The 23,461-nt window shown below is 48.0% G+C and overlaps 1 protein-coding gene across 1 annotated transcript in view; it reads left to right on the top strand.

Annotated features, from left to right (window-relative positions):
* LOC140649644 (uncharacterized) overlaps positions 1 to 23,461 on the top strand; it is a 147,318-nt gene that overhangs the window by 30,572 nt on the left and 93,285 nt on the right. The window contains exons 2-9 of the mRNA XM_072857137.1: positions 11,664 to 11,803; positions 15,241 to 15,421; positions 15,824 to 15,983; positions 17,523 to 17,616; positions 18,701 to 18,874; positions 19,870 to 20,030; positions 21,181 to 21,310; positions 22,788 to 22,904. Of these exons, the coding sequence (XP_072713238.1) occupies positions 11,734 to 11,803; positions 15,241 to 15,421; positions 15,824 to 15,983; positions 17,523 to 17,616; positions 18,701 to 18,874; positions 19,870 to 20,030; positions 21,181 to 21,310; positions 22,788 to 22,904 (1,087 nt within the window). The 5' untranslated portion in view covers positions 11,664 to 11,733. The remainder of the gene's footprint in view (positions 1 to 11,663; positions 11,804 to 15,240; positions 15,422 to 15,823; positions 15,984 to 17,522; positions 17,617 to 18,700; positions 18,875 to 19,869; positions 20,031 to 21,180; positions 21,311 to 22,787; positions 22,905 to 23,461) is intronic.

The following is a 23,461-nucleotide window of genomic DNA, read 5'->3' as shown; positions in this document are numbered from 1 at the left end:
AGGCAATGATGCAGGCATGATGTCCCCCTGCCTATAAGAAAGGTCACCCTGTCACCACCCAAGGTTTTGCAGCCATGGTGGGGAGCAGACCTGCAACCACTGCCCGAGGGAGCCAGAGCAAAGATAATTTAGGGACATTTCAGGTCTGTGCTTTGGAAAAGGACTTCCCCTGGGGAGACCACTTCATAGCTGGCAGGGACCACGGCTGCTCAAACAGGCAGTGCAGGTCTGCGTAAATGGGAAAGCCCATCAGGCAAGCAGGGAAAGGATGGATGAGTGTAGCTGCAGAGTGTGACTGTTTGCTGGGATGAGTGATGTTTCGAGCTTGCTGCAGCGCCCGGGAGGTGGTGCAGGTGGCGGTGAAAAGTGGGTGATGTGTTCATCCTGGGCCTCACCTTTGAGTGGAAGGAAGGCAATAAAGAAATTCATGTAAAAAGTGAGAGATTTGGGTTCAAATAATCCTCCCATGGATCCCGTTGGTTGGTTGCTGAGGGCTCCAGCCTGTGGACTGGGTGCTCTTGCCCCACCTGGGGGAAGATGCTCTTGCCCTGGCTGGGGAGTGGATGCCTCTGGCTCAGCCTTTCCAATTCTTTGTCCATAGATGCTCTTTCCCCTGTGTCTTGAGGGAGTACAGACACAGCAGCAGCTTCTGGGATAGTGCAAGGAACAGAGAGAAACATCCAAAATGGGTTTAGCTGCATCCACGGGAGCTTCAGTGGGAGCATCCTGCAGTGCCCTAGAGGAGTGAATGGTGCAAAGGGGCCAGAGTCACCAAGACATCCTGGGGCAGGGGCCAAGTTGTGACTTTGTGCCACAGATAAGTGCTTTCTGGGAAGGTTTCACTGCTGCCATGGCCTGATCCCTCCTGTTTGTACAACTTGCCCATCAGCGTACACCTCAGCCCCTCATCAACTGATTTGGCTTGTACAGTCGGTCCATAAAAGCCTAACCTGTCTAGGTGGATACGGGGAGCCAATTCTCTCTTCCTTAACCATTAACACCAGTTTATGGTGGGTATAAAATATGATTGCACCAGACGGCAAGTTTGTAGAGAGGTAAAAAAAATGGCATATAGTAAAATGGCAAATTATGCTAGTACTATCTGTTTAGGGAGATGTCTGTCTGTCACAACACACTTGCTTCAATTCCCCAGCAACTCAGCCAGTGCTGCACATGAGACCTGGGAGACAAAAATAGTCCAAGATGCCTATCTAGTTGCACCATCTCAGCAGCATGAAAATGCCAGGGAAATATGGGAAGGTGCATTGGGAAGGGTTTCACTTGCTCAGTAGAAACTGAGGCTGAGATTTATGGTGGCTCCATCCCTTTCAGCGGGGACTGTCAACACAAGAGGGCAACTGGTATTTGCATCACGATCATGTCAAGAGACTACAGGGGAGATTCAGGGCCCATCCTCATCATAGGAGGCTTTGTACAAGCGTAGCTCCCAAGGGTCATCTTTTATGGTGGGCTTGTTGTACCCCATTGAGGTTGACTCCTAACCAGAGCAGGGGGCATAGACTTGGGCTGTAGGTCCTGGGGGGGTCTCTGTGGGGTTGCATGGGGTTGCAGGAGCAGATTGACAGGGTCAGGCTGCCTGCAGGGGGTCCTGAGCAGGAGACAGGGGCATGCAAGTCCCATGCACAAGCCCTTCTTCCCTTGCTCACTTCTGCCATGCTCAGCCGTGGTCCTTGTTCCGCCAAGAGCGAAGCAAATCGGCTGGAGGCAGTAAAATGGCATCAGCCCAGCAGCAACGAGGATCAGCTTGGAGAATTTATCCTGCCACAAAACCAAGAGGCTCCCAGGGGATGCGGGACCCCTCCCGGCGTCCCCTCGGGCTGGGATCTTTGTTGTCTTTGTCCTGGCTCCCAGTTCCCTCAGTCACGCTAAGGAGCACTTTGCAATGTGAATAACCTCCTGGAAAACATCCAGCCTGAGTGTGAGTAACCTGAGAAATGCAGACCTGGCTGCCAGCCAAGCAGTCAATCCGTTGATCAATTGACTTCCTAACCCTTTTTTTCCACACACACCCCCCGCCCCCCAATCTATTGATCTCCTTGTCTGTAACATCCGCCTGCCCACCTGGAAATATCGCCTTTGACTCTGTCGATACATAATCCCGCAGGGCAGACCATTCACCTTCATTATGGGAAGACAGATTAATGAGCACCGTCTCATGAATGCCCCAGGTGGCAGTAGGGTGAAGAAACTGCAAATATCCTTAAAGGTGTGAGACCTGTTCAGTGGGCAGGTCGTGTCTCCATGCCATACATGGCGAGGGATTCCCCCCTCGCCTCGCAGCCAGAAGCAGGGTGGTTTGGGTCAAAGTGAGCGTTAAACTGGACGGAGGCGGCAGAAAGAAGTTGAAGTTGGTTTTGAGGTGTTGCCTGTTTCTGGGAATGTACCCAATGACTGTTTGACCGTTATTACTTGCCTCTCTTCTAGCTTTTTCACTTTCAAGTGTATTATTCATTTTTTAAGTAGGATTCACATTGTGATGCTTCTCAGCTGGTGCACACCCAGGTGATGCTATCAAAGGCTGTATTAGGATCAGAAGCCAGATGGGGAGGCCGCTGGGGTCGAAGCAGAGCCATTTGTTTCACATAGACCTCTGATGAGCAGTGATCTCCAGCAAAACTCTCCTTCACAGTTATCCACCCCAAACCTTCACTGTGCTCTTGGCACTTCTTGCAAGAAGGAGAGATTAGGGGTGGGCAGCAAACCCTCCTTTGCTGTTTGCAACAGCTACACAAGCAAAAACGTCAATCCTCCCCAAGCTGGGTCTCTTGGAGAGGAAGAAAGAGCTTGGCTGGAGGCAGTCTTCACAACCACAATCTGACTGTAACTTTCTGCTTGGAAAGGTTTCTAAGTTTAGCTAAGAAGGTATTTTTACTATTGTTAATGTGAAAACCTGATGTGTGGGGAGTCACCATGGTGTGGAGGAAAGGAGAGGAGGGTCTAGCTTTCATTTCCAGGACTCATAAGGTATTTTTCTGCTTTTCTCCTTGGTGCTTCTAAGCTGAAATGCTCCATCCAGTGCTCCCAGATGCCACTTGGATAGTTTCTGCAGGAAGTGGAAAATGGCAAAACAAGCCCCAGCTGGACATGACTTTGCAAGTTGTCCCATACCATGGGAAGAGGTGTCACCTGCCAGTTATCTCCAGCTACTTGTCACCTTTTCATTGGCCTTGCTGCCCTCTCCCCAGTGGGGAATGGCCAAAAACCCAAGGAGGTCTCTCCTCCATGAAGTTTTGCCCTTAACTGGTTGTTTCCATCAGATCTGAGCAAATCCTAACCCGTGCTTTTCTCCATGTTGTATGACCCCGATGTGAACAACTGCAGGAGTTGCAGAGGAGGATATTGGAGCTGTGCTGGAGCCTGATGGATGGGGAAAGGATGGGGCAGAAACCTCCCCAGGCCACATCTCCCACCCAGGAGGAGAGTCATAGCCAGCCCTTGCCATGCTCTCAGGAAACCTATTGAGATGTTAATCCAGCTGCTTTTATACATGTCCCCGTCTCCCCACCACGTTTCCTGGGGAAACAACAGCTCTGGGGTCTAAACCTCGAGTTGGTGGGACTGGGAGGCCAGCAGCCCTTGTGGGTCACTGCCTTTGAACAAACCAAGCATGTTCAGCTGGGTGCCGAAGCAGAAAATAGGCTTCCTCCAGCTCTCACTTCATCTTCTTTTATTGAGCAGCCTCACAAGATTTACCCCCCTTCTTTCCCCATCATCTCTGTTAAACATTACTACGCAGTGCAACCCCTTTAAATCAGGAAATCAATGGTATTTATAAAAAAAAAAAAAAGACCCAACAAAACACTTTCTCAAAGCTCTTGCTCTGAGAGAGGGAGGGAAGCCATTACCCATTCTGCAAGGAGCAGCAGTTTCTCATGATTGCTGACACTGCTGTTTAAACAGGCTCTACGCTGCAGCATGCATGTAAAAATGCTCCTTGGAAAAGGTTTCCTTGCTTTAAAATCCTTCCATTTCATGGCAGAATTGCCTGGAGCTGAGAGGGAGGTCTTCCAGGAGAACAAGGTGAATCAATGCATCTTCAGGAGCAGAGAGAAGCTGCAGCTCTGAGGATGTGATGTCTGCTGGGCCTCCAAGGAGGTCTGTTAGCCACGCCTTGCTGTCCACCCCTTGCCTCCAACACCGTCACCACACCACCGCCAACACCTTCTGCTGTGTGGGCGCCCACATGAGGGATACCCTAACCCATGCTCCTCTAGCTTCTTCCTGGCTCTTCTGGCTTCCTTCTGGGATGTTCATTTTAGGCACACCTTGACCCAGGATGGTGCTGGATCAGAATTCAGTCTTTGGTCTAAAAAGAACATGCGGCCAAATGCAGCCACCTGGGGCATCAAGAGATGGTTGTCATGTGGGCGAAATCAGAATTAGCCCCTCATGGAGAGAACTGCAGCCAGAAGCCTATGGGGGTTTGTGGTCATCTTTGCCATGCAGGGACCATCGCACTTTCTCCACCAAATCTGCACAATGGCTGAATGCCAGGGACCCAGCATGGCTCTTTGGGGAGCTCAGCTTCCTTCCCCTCTTCTGCCCAACCTATTAGCCCTGGGCAAGCTGGTAACGGGCAGAATTGGGCTGTGCGTTGCCCAGATGTTACGGCAGTAGGGGACATGGGGAGGGAAAACATGGGGGCTATGCAAAATGCTCTCCTTAGTGCACTGAGGATCCCTGTGTCCCTCTCTTAGCTGAAATGAAGTAGGTTCTTGGATCCAACCTGCATCACTGTGTCGTTCCAGGAGAGCTGGTGAAGGTGTAGATACAAACATGTCCTGGAGATGGAGCTTAAATTATCCAAAGTGTTATCTACATAGGGTCTGGAAAGCCATATGGCAACTCTGAGACTGGAGGGGGGTTTCTGGAGGATTCATCTGCCCTGGTCCCTGCTCTCAGCAACCAGAGTGAGAGTCCAGCTGCAATAGTGTGCTCCATGGTGCTAGCACCGTCATGTGCCAGCGAGGGACCTCCTGGCTCTGAGCCCAAGCCTGCTGCTCTTTCCTCTCCTGAGTGGTCCATGCGGCATGTCCTGGGCAGGGATGCGAATGGTCCTGGGGGACAGAGGTGCCTTAGGTAGGGAACACCTATTGCTGCAGGGCTTGCAGGTTGCTTTTGGGGACAAACAAAAATCAGATCACTTCTTGGTAGCCCCTTCTACTAGACGGTCTGATGTTAGGGATCTCGGGAACCAGAGCCACCCAGCAATGCACCCTGCCCGGACTCCCTGGAGAGCCCAGTGCCCCCAGCCCAGTGCTGGGATCAAGGCACACATGGCATCTGGCACTCAAGATCTTGGAGCAGGAGAGTTGCATGGTATGGAGGAGAAACTTGAGATGGGAATTAGCTGGGTAAGTGTCATGCTGAGACAGATGAACCAAAGGCCCACTGATTTTTCAGCTATCTGTTCATATAAGAGTTGCAGGAGATGTTAGCTTGCTTTCATGGTGTTGTAAAGTTGCTTATGAGTGCTGGGCTGAGTCAACTGACTCAATGATGGGGATGTAGACCCCAAAGCATCAGCAGGTGGGCAGGAAGGACAAAACACATTCATGCACCACCTAGGAGCTACCAAAATCTCTGCTGACCAGAAGACTGCTGGTTGGAGCCTTGTTTGGATGTACTGTCTTGTTGTTTTGATATCAGTTATTGGTATTTTTAAGAATTTAGGAAATCCCATTTTTCCTTTCCTAGTCACATGACCAAAACTTCACTGTCACTGTAGTGAAAGGGATCTTCCGGAAAATGGAAAATCCTATATGAAAATGGCCCCAAAGGGGTGTGAACACCCACACAAGGGCAATGGCATGAAATGGGTGGACATGGCCATTCCCAGCTCACACCAGCTGAAGGACCTGAGCATGTTCAGCTGGAGTTAGTGCTCCTGATCCATGTAATTAATTCTGAACGGTTTGGACTGTTTTAGCATAATCCTAGTTTAGCCTGAGAGAAGGTGTCCAAGGCGCTTTCAAAAAGACCGGGGACAATCCCAGCCCCTTTGGACTTGATGGAACTCTGGTTTTTGGTACCGTTTTGCACCTCTGCTTGCAAAGGGAGCATCTCCTCCCTGTGGATCGGCCCCTCTGGCTGCTCCTGGAGAGTCGCACGCGTTTCAGGAGTGTGCCTCCAGCTACCAACAAGTCAATGCGTTTATATTTCTTTACAAAAACAGCTTAAATTCTGTATTCAAGGGATTTAGAGAGAAATCAATTACCATAAAAATCTATTAACTCCATTAAAAAAGAGACTGTAAACTTTTGACCCCCTGAGGCTTACTTCTGTCAAGCGAGGAACAACCCGTGTTTAACCAGATTTTTTCTGCTATCCAAATCTACCATTTCCCTTGAGGTTTGAACATGTCTTTAACTCCCCTGCAGCAAATGGTGCCTAATCACAGGAGTGGAGCTGCAGAAATGCCCCGACCAGGCTTTTCCATGTGAACATTTCAAAGCCGAAGGAGAGAACCGGCATTTCCCTGGCAGCAAATTATGAACACATTTGCTTGCAAAATGGACAGACCCTCTAATTGACACCAGCTATTGCATCTTCATATCCTGAGTTTTTCTGAGTATCCTGTATCCTGAGTTTTCCTTACATTGGTGACAACATGCTGCCTTTGGATGAGCTGTCGGTACCTTTTTGGAGCTGACAGTGGTTGTGACCTTTCCTCTCCACCTCTGTGAGCTGTTAGGATTTACTCCATCCTTTGCCTCTTTGCTGGTGTCTTAAGCCTCAAGCCCTTGTTTTTATTTTTCATCTTGCCACCAAAATTCAATGGTTTGAATCTGTCCTTTGCTTTAGTCGGTGCAGTCTGTGCTTTGTTTTTCCCCATCCAAATATCGTGCAAAATTAGCTGCAAATAGGATATCTTTCCTCTGTCCAGATGGCTGTTGTCAGGAGACTTGTATGAAAACATTTGAGACCTGCTTCCCTCGGTCAGATTTGGCTGAAATTCTCAAGATTTTGCTAGGTCGTGAGGCAGAGGGTCTGTCTGCTTGTGTGATGTGTGCTGTGGTACAGTGGTGGGTGTTGGGACGTGGATCTGCACAGGTCCCCTGGGAAGGCCATGCATGCCCAGAGGCAGCTCTGTAATGTAGTTTTTGTGTCTGTATGCGACAGGAATAGTTATTTGGTGGATGGAGGTAGCAGCATCTGGCATGGGTGATCCTGGGGCACGAGATGTGTGAGCTCCAGCTGGAGCCACAGGCAAATGGGAGGCAGGCACCAGCCAGATGAGACTGCAAATCCACTGGGTCTCATCCCTTTTAGACAGACCTTGCTCACAGGGATTATTTATTTATCCCAAAATTTGTTGGGGAAAAAAAAGGAAGAAGAGTTTATTGCAAACATATACACAAGAAGAATAAATGGAGGGGAACAGCCCAGCCTCTGGCACTACTGCAAGTATGTGAGACCTGCTTTTTTTCCTCTCTTACTCTCTTGCATCTTGACAGGCTTCCCACAGCTCTGTCATCTGATCCAGGTGAGGTAAAGGGAGAACCTGGTCCATCAACTTTATGGGATTTGGAGGCAATTTGTTCAAGGAACTGTAAAACCCGGAGAAGTTGCCCCTATAAATTATTTACCGGGGAGCAGTAAAAGATCAAGGAAATTGCTGGGATTCCTTGAAAAACCCTGAAGTTTATGGGTTTGTTTCCCTGCCTCTACCAGGTTTCTCTAAAGCTCTCTGTAGCGGTTTAGGAGGTCTTTGACAGGGACTGATGGCAGCCAGTGTCTGCAAAGATCAGCTAAGACTTGCTGGATTAAGTTTTCTAATATGTAATGTATATAATGAGCATTGTGGTGGCACCTACGTGAGCTGGTGGCTCTGAGTGAACTGAGCTGCCCTGAGCTGGATGATGGTAGAGCAGATGGCAGTGCTCCATCAGCCTTATTACCCAAAATACCATATCCTGAAAGATGGAGCACATGGAAGGAACAAACCCGGGTGTGATCTTGGCCCACTGGTGGGCTGTGGATGGAAGGAGGTGTTGAGTGAGTGTCTAGAAGCTGCAGAGCAACTCTTCACCCTGATATAAATGGCCCACACTGCCTTTTCTCACCTAGGGCTGGTATTTCATACCCAGGTGAACTCTTAAATGCAGTGGGATTTTGGAAGGAATCAGGAAGGGGAGCAACAAGAGAGAAAACGACTGATTTTCCTTTCAAAATCAGAGAATAGCACCCTTGAATTGGGGATCATCTGTAATCTGGATGTGCTGCAGTCACCCATCAAGGACCCATGCTGGCAACGCAGCAGTAGGAGTTGGGTGGGTTTTCACCCCGGGTGAGCATCTGCAGCTCACTGCTAGAAGGCAGAGCATACCTTTAACTAAAATTTTAAAAATACGTGTCATAAAAATTAGAAATATTCAACATGTTCAAAAATTTAACGTGTAAATGTTCAACGTGTATGCACACGTGCATATATGAATTAATGTCTGCCAGGAAATGTCTTTAGTTTGTGGCACTCAGATTATGAAACCCTTTTGCATCCTTTTCCTCACCTTTACAATGTGAATTCAAGGTGTGACTGTTCTGAGCTCGAGCCTTTCTACACCTGCAGGGTCTTTGCATTTGCGGATGTTAACATTTACTCACTGGAGGCCTGGGGCTCACTGTGCTTTTTCTTTGCCTCTGCAGAGTCTTCTAGGATTTATTCCTTATATGACTGTTTTTCTATTGCTATGTTAATGTGCATTTTTTACTGGATTTGTTCCATGCTGAAGCATTAAACAATATCAGAGCTGGAAAAAAAAAGAATCACATATCAAATATTTATCTGCAAAAAGTGTGCTTTGGCTTAGCTGCCTGAAGTGACTTAGTTTTTGTTGCTTAGGCCTTTTTTTATTTCCTGCATATGTGTGAACTTGGGCAACAAATGCTGAAAATTCAGAGGTGCTTTTTCTTCTGTCCTTTGTCCCTTGCTGGCTCCATATCGCTCTCAGGGCATCACCACAGCAGTACATACCCCTGCCCCGTGGGTCAGCACTCTGGCCAGTGGGGCAAGGAAGCCAATGCTCTGGAGTAGACCTGCTGTAGGATGACATTGGCACATGCCTTGTCATAGAGGGACTTGCTTATTCTCCTTTTAGAATAAACCAGTATTTCCTTGGAATTACAAAGAGGAGTGGAGATTTCTGTTAGCATTTAAGCTTTTTCTGAATGATTTTTTTCCATGCGTTTCGGGCTCAGTCTATCCCAAAGATTCAAGCAGCATGGAAATGTCATCCTTGATTTAAGGTGGGAATGGAGAGGATGAGGTGGGAGAGGAGAAAATATCACATTTGGAAAGGCAGGAGGTATGATTTAGCTTGAGTCCAACATCAAGCCTCATGTCTGAAGGTAGAGGGTACTTAAAAACCTGCTCTGAAGGCACTGAGTTTCAAGGTTGTTAATTTACTGCCTATCTTCTCTTAATTAGATGGGATGGATTAGTGACGGTGCTAAAGGCAACGAGGGCCATGAGCACTGTTAGACTCCAGGGATGATGTGTGTGCTAGAGGACCTTGATGCCAGGCAGGACCCCATGGGGTGACACGTGGCAGTGGACATGCTAACACATGCAGGTTCCTCTGGCCCAGGTACGGCACCAAGGATCCACAAGGCACTTAGGAAAATCAGCATTTTGGAGAATCTTCTTCTGTCTCAATGTGGTAGCTGGTATTTTGGGGGCAGGATTGGGTGAGCTGGTCACGGTGCCATTTGCAGGAACTGGGGAGCCTTCTCTGTACAGACCAGTAAGACCATTAGGGCAGGCTTCAGTGCCAGCTGTTGTGATGGACATGTGCTCTCGAAGCATCTACATTAGCTATCTCAGTACATATTATATTGCATTTCTGGTGTTATTTTAGATATGGAAATTCTCAGAACAGTGCATTGTATTTACAGGCTAAATTATCCTTAACTTGGATTGTATTTTGGGCAGGAGGAAGTGTAGAGGTGTGAATGATGGGAGGAAGAGGAGGAGAAAGAATGGAAGGAGGCACTTTTTGAAAAACATTGAAATAAAGGTCTCTGCAGGAACATTTCTGGAGGGACATATGTTTTTAATAACATTGACACAGAGCTCAGAAACCCAGTCAAAGGTTTTGCTGCCTTCCTGCTCCATGAAGGGTTTGGTATAGTCCAGGACAGACCCTGCTCTACAGAGCTGAGGATTAAACAGGAAGGGAAGAGGGGATGCTGCCAGGTTGGCATTGCAAAAAAGGGTGCTGGAATCTGAGGGGCGATGGGGTGATCTTGCCAAAACTCGTAACGCAACTCTTGCAAAAGAGGTAAAACCTAGTTTTCTTGGGTCTGAGCTCTGCATTTCTCCATTACTTGATTTTCTAGAAGCTTGTTTACTCCTGTTGTTAAAAAGCCTACATTTGCTTGGTTTGGTTTTTTTGGTTTGGGGGTTTTTTTGGTGTTTTTCCGTTGAAACCATCTCCACAGCAACTAATGGCAGCACCGCACAGAGGTTTTGACAGGAGTTACGAAGGAAGGACGCAGCACAGGTTAACTGCTGCACAGCAGAGATCTTGATTACATCCAGGTAAACCCAGCAATTAGAAGAGAGAGGGAAAGTAAGACGCAAAAAGCACATTAGGGGGACTTAAGTCCTGAGGGTCTCAGAGATGGGTGTAGCTACATGGTGGGCAAGGTGACCACAGCCCTGGTGTCTCTGCAGTCTAGACGCACACCAGGCTGCTCCAGGCACTTGACCTTCATCTTGCTTGTTTGGGAATTCATTTAGGTGGGGTTATTCCAGACTGCGCACAGGAACTCAGCCTTGTTTTCCAAAAGGGACCTAATCTATAACGCAATGTAATTTTGAGGTTGCACGTTGTTAACTGGAAGGAACCATCGAGCCCTGGCAAAGAGCTAGGCTGGATGAAGTCATCGAGCTCGTCCTTTCCCCGCGTCTGTAATTTCCACCCTGGAAGTAGTCCATGTCTCCCTGTGAAATCTGCTCAGCCCAAGATGAGCAGGTGAGGCTCAGAACAGGAGAAGAACTTTTTATTGCCCATTACAAAAGAATAAAAACCCTTCTGACAATGCCACTTCTGCTGCAGTTGTTGCTTCGTAGAGAGAAGTCCCTGCTTCACAGAGGGAGACTTCTGTAGCAATTTTGGGGAGTTGCTAAACCGTCCGTAGGCAGTAACCAGAGCTTTCAGCCCCCTTTGGCTGTTCCACAATGGTGAGATGGATCTCCAAGAGTAGCAAGTGCAAGGCAGTTAATCCTGGATTTAGGAACCTGAAGGTTAGTCACAAAACAGGCTAATAAAGACTGGAGTGCAGGTGATTGCTGTCTGCAGTGATCTTCTGGTGATCTTTCCTCCCTGCATAATTGATGCAGCAGATGCTTCCCTCTTTCATCACACCACTAATATTCACATTTAGGCTTAATTGCCTAAGGTTGTTGTTGTCTGAAGAAGGGTGCTGTTAGGGAAAGGTGCTGGGGGAGCAAAGCTGAGCTCTTCCCTGTAGCCAGCATCAGCAAAGAGATGAAGGAATTAGTGCATTTATGGACTTTAATGCCAATTTCCTAAGCCAAGATGAGCTTTTGTAGCTGGAGAAAAGCTTCCCTTGCCACTGCAGGCAGGTGGGAGCATCATACTCAGATGGCATGTGTTAAAGCCTCTTTTCTCCTGCAGATGAATGACTCTCCAGGCTGTGTGCTGACTCCAGGAACCAAGAAGGAGCTTCTTCCCAAGGAAAAGGAAAATGTTGTATGCCCAGATCCTTGCCCTGGCAGTGGCTGTGGTGCAGTACAGAGCCGTGGCCGTTCATGAAGGTATGTGACAAGTGGGCTACCATGAATGCAGCAGCTGGGGGTGATGCTGAGACACATCAGGGAGAAAAAGACCTTTTCCAAGCAGTTGTTTCTGCTAATGTTATGGATACACACACAGATGCTGTCATGGTGGAGCTGTAATGCTGATGCCTTTAACTTCTGCAGAGGGTCCTTTTAGGCTGGGACCATCTGGCTAACAGGGCATCTCAGCTGGCCCCAAGAGGCAGGCAGGACCTGACTTGCTGCGCTAGGGTTTATGGGGAAATCAGGGCTTTGCTCAGTGTCTTGCCTCTAATACTATTCCACCTCAGCTTCTCCAGAGGCAGGCGGGGAGAAAGGGAAAACATGTTCCCTCCTGATTCCTCTTCTGATCTCCAAGACCTGGTACAAGCCACCACACAGAGGATATGAGAGAAGAGACCTCAAGGAAGCCTTGAAGCCTCCTGCTACTATTTAGAGAATCGAGATGGCACAAGGGCTCACCTCCTCCCTGGCTCCCTGTTGCCTGTGAAAGCCCACAAAGAGCTTTTGGGGAGGAGGGGCGGGAGCCAAAAGTCAGGAGACAAAAGGACCCCAGAGAAAAGTGTCATGCAGCTACAGCATGATCCACAGCATGTCTCTAGCCTCAGGGTCCTACAGGAGGGGGAGCCTCCTTGTGAGCATCCTATAGAGCTAATCCAGAGCTCCCCGGACTGTCATGGGGCTGGGTGGGAGCCAGTGGGTCGTCCCTCTTCAAATTGTTCTGCAGCAGCAAGTCCCCAGGCTTTGAAGGTATAAATCCACCTGGACTGAATTCAGTAAATTCAACAAGGAGTTAATGGAAGCTTTGGCATCAGCTACAAAATTAACTTGATTAAGTTCCTGTCCGTCAATTAAGCCAATATACTTGACTATAATGCTATTTAATTCAAAGCTGGGAACAGTGCAATAAATCAACATTTACAGATGTCTCTGGCAAACCTGTGATTGATGAAACGTGGTAATTTTGGAGGTGCATGGAAAATTTCAAATAAAATCATATCCTCCTGTGATTAATATAGCTGTCTATGTTGGTATTTTCTCCAGAAGGTACCAATCCAAATATGCTTAACATCACATGTTTCCAATGACAGCTTCAGGTACCTGATCCAAGCAGCAAACACTCTTGGGTTTCATTGCCAAGCTGGGCCCCTCTGGAAAGGTGCTGAGCTCCTGGCTCAGCATCTCACAGAATGGGCTCTGGTTGCCCCTTTATAGAGAAAGGGGCACCATCCTTCCCTTTTTAATCCCATGGAGCTCTTGCTTGTTGCCTTTCTCCTCATTATCCCTGGATGCAAATGAGGGCAGGAGTATTGTGCAGGGGGAGCAAGACTCCCAGGGGCCAGGCATGGATGGAGGAGGCTCTCTGGGGATTTGGGATGTGGAGAGGTAGGTAGCAAAGGTCCCTCTGATACCAATGGTATTTTGAGCACGTTTTCCAGATCAGGGCCAAAAATGCAGGTCTCCTGGGAAAAGCTGTCTGCACTGCCTTGAGTAGCTCCAAGAGGTGGGTGATTTTGGGAGGGCTGGTGAATCTTGTTGAACCTTTGTTGGGATTTTCTTGTGGTAATATGGGTTGTGGTTACTCTGGGAAGCTGTTGAACGATTTCCACCCATTCTGAAGTCGGAGCCAAGGACTGGCGTTGCCTTCCCTCCAAGTCCTTCTGGGGGAACAGGGGCATCAAGGTCAAAGCTAGGGAAAAGGGGTAGATCCAAAATAGAAGCGGCAGCTGGGAAAAGAGCTTATGGTGATCTGCTGTTAGCAGCTGAGCTGCCTCCAAGATGCCCCAGACATCTCAGCTGAAAAGCACTTATAGAGGATTGAAAAGGGAAGGGAGATCTCAACAGAGAGCTCTGGGAAGGAAATTGAAATAATAGTCTTCCATTTTTGTGAAGGGAAAGTGCTTTATATTCCCAGCTGGGTACGAGTTAAACCAAAAAGAGACAGTCATTACTTTTCTGCAGTAAACAGAACTGTTAAGTCATGAAGAGCTCAGTGTCAGGAGGCACAAAGAAAGATGAAGAAACCAAAAGCCTTGGGTAACGAAGACCCTTGGACTGCCATCCATCCACAGCTGGCAAATGATCCTCTGTCCTGCTGTGCAGCCAAAGGGGATTGATCAGGGACACAGCAATGAAGGAGAGCACAAAACCTGCATCTTTCCAAGCCCTTTGGGGAGCCTGCTTATAGAAATGGGGTAAAAGTCAGGTAAATTGAAGAGGTCAAGCTAAAACAGGGTTTCCATTGCAGCAGAAGCATGAGAAACCCACCTAGCACATCTCCCCAGCAAACTGGAACAATTGCTGCAGTATGGTTGGGTGCGAGTTGATTTCCAGACCTGCAGCTGAAAGTCAAGGCAGTGACTGGGTGATGTCCAAAGCAGTAGTGACACAAAATGAAAAAAAAAAAAGCGAAGAGGTTGAACCCAGTCCTGGTGAGCAAGTCTGCAATACAAAAAGCCCTCCTCCAGCAGTCAGTGCAGTCTGCTTTTTAGCAGACCTACAGTAATAACTCAGCACCTATCTGCAAGGCAGAGAAACACCAAAGAAAATATAAAGTTTGAACTTCCCTTGTAGAACCTTCATTAATTTAAGTGTCCCTAAAAGTCATCAGATTTCTGTTCATGGAATATATTTATTGGATGCCTAAAGAAAATTAAATTCAATTGAGTCTGAACACTGTAAAGGGAAATATGCCTTGATGTTCGTTAAACAAATTTCCCTGTACACCTGTCCTTTCCCTGCCAGCTGTCATTAGATAGCTCTGGCTTGTACAGAAAAAACACTCAAATTGTTCATTCTTTGCACAAAATACTTTTCATGCTCAGTGCTGCTGGCAGCTTGGCAAGAGGGGAGCATTGCAGAGCTGAATGCACGGAGCGTCCCAAGCTCTCTCCATGCAAGACTGGAAGACTTGGTTGTTTTAGGTCTGGCAAAGCATGGATGGCCAGGTGGCCTCATGTCTGCAATGGTGTCTCACATTGGCTCTGGAGACCCTGATGCAAGAAGCCCAGGATGGTTGGTGGGGTTTTACAGCTGCCACATTCCCAAAATTCAGTTGTGCGTGGCTCAGGTGTTGATGTCTGCCTCTGGGCATATGAAACCCCCAGGCATCCCCTTGCTTCTAGCATGTCCTACAGACCTGCGTGCCTTGATGGATATAGGTCTCAGTGTTTGTGCTTCAAATGAGAAACTTCCCTGGGTGAGAACAGAAAAATGGAGAATTAGGAGGAAACTAAAGAGAACAAAGCAGCCTGTTGCTCTGGGAAGCCCATGATTACCCGCTTCATTGGGCCTAAGCATGGCCTCTCTTCCATAGCTGCAATATCTTGGGGGTTCACATGACTCAGAGGGGTTTATCTCCTAGCTGGCTCATTGCATGGTGTGGGATGAGCCTTCCTGCCCTTCTTCTCCCTCAGCATGCAGGATGGCGGAGGTGGCCGACATTTTGTTCCTCGTGGGGCAGTCACAGGACACAGGGAAGGAGAGCTCCCAGCTGGTCAAGAACTTCATCAGCAGCATGGCGCGTTCCTTTGAGAATGTGGTGATGGGCAAAGGAGGCATCCGGCTGGCAGTGGCACTCTATGGGGAGAAACCAAGGTGGGTCAGTCCATCCTCTACCACCAGCACCCAGGTTTCTATAACCCTATAGCTCTTGGTGGGCAACCATGTCCCCAAGGTTAAAGAGCTCTTGCTGCTCTGCTGAACCATTACAAGAGCAGAGCAAGAGTTCAACCCCCAGCAGTGTCACCAGAGTCTAGAGGTGCTCAGCCATGGGGAACTCTTTCAGGGCAGGGAGGCTGGCATTTAATGCAGCCACAAGAAATTCCCCGCCATCCGATTTTAGCTAGCGTTTTATGGTAACGGGGTTCTGGGGCTCATACCCTGGACTCCCTTCACGACTATGAAGAGGACTCCTTACTATTAGCAATGCATTCTCGCTGTAAAAACAGTATTTTCTTGCTCCTTATTCACCCGTATTCCCCCATTTCTCATTCCCAGGATGAGTATTGAGCTCACGGATTATGTGACCATCAAAGAAATGCTGGTGGCAATCCAGGATCTCTCCCTCAAAGGTGGCAGCTTAAAAACAGGGTCAGCTCTGGCGTTTGCAGCTCACGCCATGTCTCGCGTGGACATGCTGCGAGAGGATGCGGCAAAGGTAAACGACCTTCTGTGATGACTTCCCTGGTGTCATACTTGGTAGGGATCAGACCTCTAACTTGTTTACCTGAAGACATGAATGAGCCGGTTAGTTTTTATTCATCCCATCTTATTTTTGGCTTGCAATTAAGGTGCCTCATTTAGGAGCTTATTCAGCTTCAGGTCACTTTATTGGTGATAGAAGGAGACAGGCACCTCCAGATTTTCAAAGGACTGACTCACTTTTTAAAAATGTTCATATTTCCCTAGGGATTGCAGAGGGACCCGGTGTTCTAGTCTTAAATGCCTCCAGATGAGTACCCAAATTTGGGGCACTTACTGCATAAGCTAACTGAGCAGGCTCAAGACAGGATTAAGACAAGGAGACAAGTTGTGGTGTTGGTGCAGGTAGCTGTTGCTAATAGTCTGCACACATCCACTCCGGTTACAGAGAGCGGCAGTACAGTTAGCATCTTACTCGAAAAGCAGACACGTTGCAGTGTCTTTAGCTTTCAGACATCAGTTCTGGGTCATTGGTTTCTTCAGATCATTTTTTAAAAAATTATTTTGTTCATAATTACTAAGGGGCTCTGAGGATGCTGAGGATGCTAAAGAGAAGGTGCTGCATTCTGGTTTGCTGTGCAGGCTGCATGAAACAGTTCTCTCTGCTCTGCTCCAATGGTAGACAGTCTTGAAATCAAGAAGGGGACAGCCACATGGGGAGTGGATACACCCCATGAATTGAGTCTGAAACTGTCACAGCCAGCTTTTGCCTCCCATGGGCCTCCCACATTTCTAGCTTGGTGCTGCACCTTCTCCTTTGCTCTGAGATCCTGCATGCCAAATGTGGTCTGTGTGATCCATGCGATCAGTGTGGTCAATGAGGCTTATTTTGAGTCGCAGAGCAGGAGGGAGAACATGATGCTACAGGTGGGATGTTACCCACCTCAACCACCTGCTTAAAGGTGTTGCAGCAGGATGTGTCTTCATTACAGCATCCCATGCGCCAGCCATATCTCCTGCTACGTGATCTGACACGGGACTGCCCAAAAAGCTTGAAAGGTCTGGGGTTGCTGAGTCAGTTGTAGTTTAAACCTAGGCTGTGGTTGAGAGAGTTTCTTACCACCTGATAGCACCATCCAGGTGCCATTGGCCAAGTGTGTTGTCCAGGGTGCAGCTGAGTCCTCCTTTAAGAGCTGGTCTTCCAGACTTGTAGAGGTGAATCCTCTCTCTGTGCTGGCACTAATCTCCTTCTGGAGCCAGAGTTACTGCCCCAAGCAGAGGCGAGACACAACCGAGCAGGAGGAGACATGCAGAGAAGATGCTGTCATGGGCAGCAGCATTTGCTCCTTCCCAGCTCATGCTCATGAAAGCTGATTTCATGCGAGTTAGCCCAGAGGTGTGGGTTATCAAAGGATTTATTTTCAAGTGTCCATCCCTTTAGAGAGAGGGACTTCATCCAAGATCTGGCTTGTCAGTGTGAAAATCCTGCAACTGTCTCTGTGACCTCCTCATGCTGTGCTCTTCCATTCTCTGGCTCTTATGCCAATTCTTGTAGGTAGTAGTTTTGATCACAGATGGGAAATCCAGCGACTCAGTTGAAGATGAAGCCCGAGTCCTGCAGGACGGGGGGGTGACGGTGTTTGCTGTAGGTACGTACGGACATGCTAAGTTACATGGAGCGTTGCCACCAAATACTGTGTGTGCACCAACATGTAGTCTGCGCACTGGGGAAGATTCCTGTTGCACGACACCCCCCTCCTCTAAAAACCGCACCCATCCCCAGGCTCAGCCACTAGCAACTACCGCAAGTAGAGGAAAATCACATCTGTGCTGTGCTTGGGTATTTTTTGTTGTTGTCAATAGCTGATTTAGTCAGTGGAAATCTGCAGTTTTGCATCTGTCAAAACTACTTGTGAATTCAGGAGCAGTTCAATAAATAGTTCCATAAAAGTCAAAATGTTTTGATGTGACATTTTCAGAAATGAAATGTTTTTACTTTTGAAGCTTTCTCTTAATGGGGTTCAGAGACTGACTTCAGCTATGTTAAAAATGTCCATCAGAATAATTCCATGGGCAAGGAAAAGTTTCAGCCCCACCCCACCCCCAAGAGCTAAATACAGCTGTTTATTGCAAGTTAAATCCTTCCCTTCACCAAACATTTCAGGGGAGAAGGGGATGGTGGTGGTGTTTCATTATAGAGAGCAACCAGGTTGATTTGGACCAATGTGAAGTGAAAATTAGGGGAGGGTTGGTTTGTTGGGGGTTTTTCCCCCCCTTTTTTTAATTCAACCACAGGAAAACCCTGCAATTTTCACACAGCCTCCCAAAGTCCCATTGTCTGCTCATCCACCAGAAGGGCAGAAATGTCTCTGTATCCAATGGGAAGGATGAGGCCAGATCCTGCCCTGCTCCTTTTCACTCTCCACCCCAAGAGAGCTTTCTACCTCTCGACCCATTAGCAGTTGAATCCCCTGAGTCAATCTCTAACATGCCTCTGGAGAAAACCTTGACCTCTTTTCTTTGATGGCTTCATCTGCTTCACCACTGCCCATCCAGCTTGAGCCTCCATTCCTTGTTTCATCCTTCACCATGGGCAGCATGATTGCAAAGTTGGTGTAAAACTCAAAGGCCAGCACATTGCTCACGCTTACTCTTGACAGCCCTTGCCAATGCCTGGCGTGCCCCCAGGGATGGTGTTTGTTTTCCTCCTTTCCTCTTCTTTTCTTCTTCTAGGAATTAAGGATGCTGACAAGAATGAACTGAACAAAATCGCTTCTGAGCCCACTGCAGAGCATGTGCTTTACATTGAAGATTTCCACCTGCTCCACAATGTGGCCCCCAAACTCTCTCGAAGGCTCTGTTTCACTGCCTCAGAGCCGCCACGACCCGTAAAACAGACTGTGCAAGGTGCGTCAGGGCTTTATCCTGCTTTTCAACTGCTCAAACCAGCCCCTTCCCAGTCCCTGGATGCGCCAGCCACACCACAGAGATGGACCTCCCGCATCCCCTCTGTTCATCACAAGGGAGCTTTAGGGGTTGGATGACCCTAGAGGAGCAGCCAGCTCATAGAGCATCTGTTGCTTGGGGGCAGTGGTCCTGTGTATTTTGCTTGTGTCTGCATCTCCATGGTTTGTCTGGTGATACCAGATCCTGAAAGTCTTGCTGCCAGTTCAAACAAAAGGAGCAGCAATGGGCTGTGGCAGCATTGCTGTCCCTTGAGGGTTTTCATGATAGACCCTCTCATGGTGAACTCTGGCAGCACAGCTCAGGGTCTCTGGAAGAACTTCATTCCTTGCAGAAGATGCTAAGAGCAGCCAAAGAGATTTCCAAAGATATCTAGATCTCTCCCCAAACAGATACTGATGTTGCAGCAAATCCAGAGGTGTTGGCAATGAATTCCTGCCCCCCTCTTGGCACACAAACTCATGAAAAGATGAGTTAAAAGCTTGGGGCAGAGCTTGGGGGAACTTCGTCCAAGTCATTAGAGGGGGGGTTTTTTTGCTTTCTCTGTGGTTCTGTAGCACTTCAGGGCTTCCCGTGATGTTTCATGGAGAGTTCAAGCTTTTTGGCTGAATATTCTCTGGTGGTAGTAAGCAGAAGGGCAGGAGGGAGCTGATGCCCTATGCATTAAGCAGGTGTTCACAGGGAAAATGTAGCCAGAACCAGTTTTGTTTTCCTTTCTTGTGCTGTCAAGCAATTTGCCAAAAGAAAACCTGCTTGTCTGGCTCTGGCCTGGAAACAGATCCCAGCTGCTCCTGCACTCTCAGTCTAAGTCAGTGCTATCTATACCCAAGGCTCTCTCTGCATTTAATATGTTGACTCCATCAATGAACAGCCTGCACATGTCCAGCACTGGTGCCATCACAATCCAAACCAAAGGCCTTTCCTTTCTCTTTTTGCAGCTGAGAAGATCATCGGCCCCCGGGATCTGTATGTCAGTGAGCACAGCCACAGCTCGCTGCGACTCACGTGGATGCCAGCCACAGGGAGGGTGACGGGGTACCGTGTCCATCTGCATCCCTTGCTGCCTTCAGGGCAGCCGGTTTCAGAGGACCAGCGGCAGGTAGAGTTGCATTCCCATTTTGCAGAGCACCAGTTGCAGGTCTCGGTGTTAGGGGTTAGTCCTCTGCTGAGGCTGCCAATAGCACAGCCTGGTTAGGAGATGGCACCATGTCCCTCAGCCATCCCAGTCACAGCCCAGCGCATTGACATAAATTCCTGAAGCTTGAAGTGAAGGTCTATGGATAGACCATCAGATTTGCAGGTGTTTTGGTTGCTCGTGCTGATTTTGGCACTGCTGTTGGGGTGAGATGGAGTTTCTGGGGGTGATGGGGGCAGGAAGGTAGGGTGGGAGAAGGATGTGACATGAACTAGCACAAACTCTGTTGGGATGATAAGAACAGGTCAATGGGAAGCACTCTTTCTCTCCTTACCTCTGTGATACCACCTCTGAAATAAGGCCATCCAGCTTCCCTAGCAGCATCCCTTGTTCCTCTTGCTGCCAAGATTGTTCATCTTGGTAAGATGTCCGCGTATTTAGGTTTTGGATTGGCTGTGTCCTTGTGTGAGGGATGCTGCCACGTGTGCCAGCTTGCTAAGGTTCAGCTTGGTCACTGCACAAAGTTTGAGAGCAAGATTGAAGGGTAGAAGATGTATGCCTAAAAGCTTTGATTTCTAATAATAGAACAAATCTATGAAAGCATAAATTATTAAGGTTAAGATTATTAATTGTATTAATTATTAAGATTTTATTTAATAAGAATGATCATCCTTGGCTGCTTCAGAATCTCATAAGAACATGGTGAAAACACAGAAGTTGTCTCCACCTCTCTTGCCCTTAGGTTGCGTTGAAATCTCCCTCTATGGGCTTAAAAGAAACTTTCTTTCCCAAAGGTGGTTGCTTTTCCTCCATTTTTTTAAGGGGATTGGGGACCACCCTCACCACCCTTATGCACGCTCTTGTTTTCATGGAGTTTTTTCTGGGCTAACTCATGAAACTCACCCTTGGCACTGTCCTGCGTTAGTGCTGTGACCAATGTGAACCCAGATGTCATTTGAGGATCACAGTGTTCTGAGTGCATTTGAAGAGGCTTCTGCTCATGGAAGTCGCCTTGCATCAGATGTGAAGCCTCGTGCTCCGAACCTGTTGCAAACATGGGGGTCTTGTGCTGTCATGGAGGTGTAATGATATCCTTTGTCCCCCTGTGTGACAGATTGTGGTGGATGGTGACAAAAGTACTTTGCTGGTGACTGATCTGAAACCCAACACCAAGTATGTCTTCACAGTGAGGGCCATCTATGCAGATGCCCTTGGGGAGCCAGCAGCTGTCAAGGGGAAAACAAGTGAGTGTCTCTTCTGCAGTCATCCCTGTGTGTTCCTTGCCTGTGTGGGCACAGGAAAAAATGCACCCCAAAACCATACGTGCGAGGAGTGAGTGATGGATGGGTAGGAATGGGTAGGAGGAACATCTGTGCGAATGTCCATGGTGTGGGGTGCAGGGTTGTGAGTGGGTGCAGATGTGGTTAACCCATGTGGTTAACCCGCTTCAAAGCAGAGGGTACAGCCTGCTGGATAGCTCACGCCATCTCATTTAGCAACCGGCAGGATTTAACTAATCCAGGCTGGGATTCAGTTAATGTAACACCCATGTACCGGGGATGAGAAAGCTTTTGGAGACCACGGGTTGAGAAACACAGACATGAGTTTTATGGAGAGAAGTGTATTCTAAACACCTTGTTTCAGAAGTGGATGGTCCAAAAGGTTTGGATTGGCATTATGCATTTGCTTAGGGCTTCGTTTCACTCAAGGTGAACACCAAGGTGGTATGATCATGGCCTTTAGGAAATGCCCCAAGTAGTGATCTCTGGTCCCATGAAATGATCTAGGCTTCCTCTGGATTGCAATCTGCCATGCCAAATTCCTTTGCTGTCATATGGCTGGCTGTAATGACAAGGATCTTGGAAACAAAGGAGCAAATTCACTCTTGGCCAAACCGTGAAGTGCAAGATACTGGGTGAGATGTGATGGATGGAGCACGTTTTGTCCCAGAAGTCTCTGCACTACTTTAAGGGGTTTTAAGAGTTTAAGGGGTGCACTAATTCCACTTCCCTCCCTGTTTTGGATGAAGTGCCAAGTCTGCTTTGCCTGAGAGGTTTTGAAAAGAATTATTCCTTTCTTCCTTGTCTTTTGCTTCTTTCCCCACCTCTCACAATGTCTTAAATTGTTTGTCTTCTTGAGGGAAGATCTCCGACAGGATGAATAAATAAAGCGCCTCAATGAGGTTGACTCATATGTACTTGCCAGGAATAAGATGGAATGTCTTTATGGGTGGAAATAAAGTCATTTGATCTCTTTTCTTATTATCCCCAAACATGAAGCCAGAGGCAGAAGGTATAAATCAGTCTGCCATGGCTGGCTGGATCAAAATGGGCTCCTCTTTGTAAGAGTTGCATCCATACGCGCAAGTAGCGTTTGATTCATCTGTCCTTGCTCAGTCTGCATGAAACCACTGCAGAGTTTTCTCGGTTCAGGAGGAAATGCCTTGTGGGTAGATATTTCACAGTTCCCCACACCATTCAAAGAGGAAGCCCGCAAGTACTCTGCCTTGAGGGTTTTCTGCTCACTTTTCAAGCAGACAGGGGTTTGGTAGAGGGGGGATGGTTGCTTTTGAGTATTCAGCTGAGAGAATAGGGAGAATTGATGCTGCTCACCTTTGTGTCTCTTTGTCCTTGAAAGCAAAAGATTTTCCAAGGGTCTCTGCCATGGCACTTTATTACAGCACTGTCACATCAATTTCTGCAATATTTTTGTACCCCAAAGCACCTGTGCCTCCAGTCACTAATTTCCGTGTGATAGAAGAAGGACTTTTTAGCTTGAAGGTGGCTTGGACACCTCCACTGGGCAAGCTGGAAGGCTACAAGATCTACATCCCCAGAGGTGAGTTCAGATTTTATTAATTTTTCTTGGAGTTTGCTTTAAAAGTAGCAGTGACCCAAGGACAAGAAAGGTGCCATTTTGTCCAGGGAACAACGAACCACAGAGCTCCTGGCATTACTCTGGAAGGAGGCCAGGTTAGCCTCTTCCAGACAGTGTGGTTCCTCCAGGATGGAGGAGGAGATTCGTGTGAAGGATTTGCTTTTGAAGGACAAGATGGGGATGATGCTGTGGATGCCTTGTACCCATTTGCCCTGTCACATCCAGACGCGCCCTGGATGTTTTTCATACTCAAGTGCCTGCTTTGGTGTGGATGTGGGGTGAGTTCAAGCCTTAAGTATGACTCACACTCTGTGTGATCTGGAGGGCTGGGGACAGCATGGATATGTCAAGCCTTAGCTACAGATGTAACCCTCAGCAACATCACATGGGTTGGGAGACTTCAACCATGCACTTGAACCAGCTCCTGTGCATGCTCTTCACTGTGTTGTGAAGACTTCACCATGGAATGTAGACCTCAGGCAGTGGGAAGGCTTCACCATCACTCTTCTTGATTTTGC

The sequence above is a fragment of the Ciconia boyciana genome, chromosome 1, assembly GCF_034638445.1.
Source record: "Ciconia boyciana chromosome 1, ASM3463844v1, whole genome shotgun sequence".
In the NCBI taxonomy this organism is placed as follows: Eukaryota; Metazoa; Chordata; class Aves; order Ciconiiformes; family Ciconiidae; genus Ciconia; species Ciconia boyciana.
The sequence above is the reverse complement of the archived record's forward strand: the minus strand, read 5'-3'. Positions and strand labels throughout refer to the sequence as shown.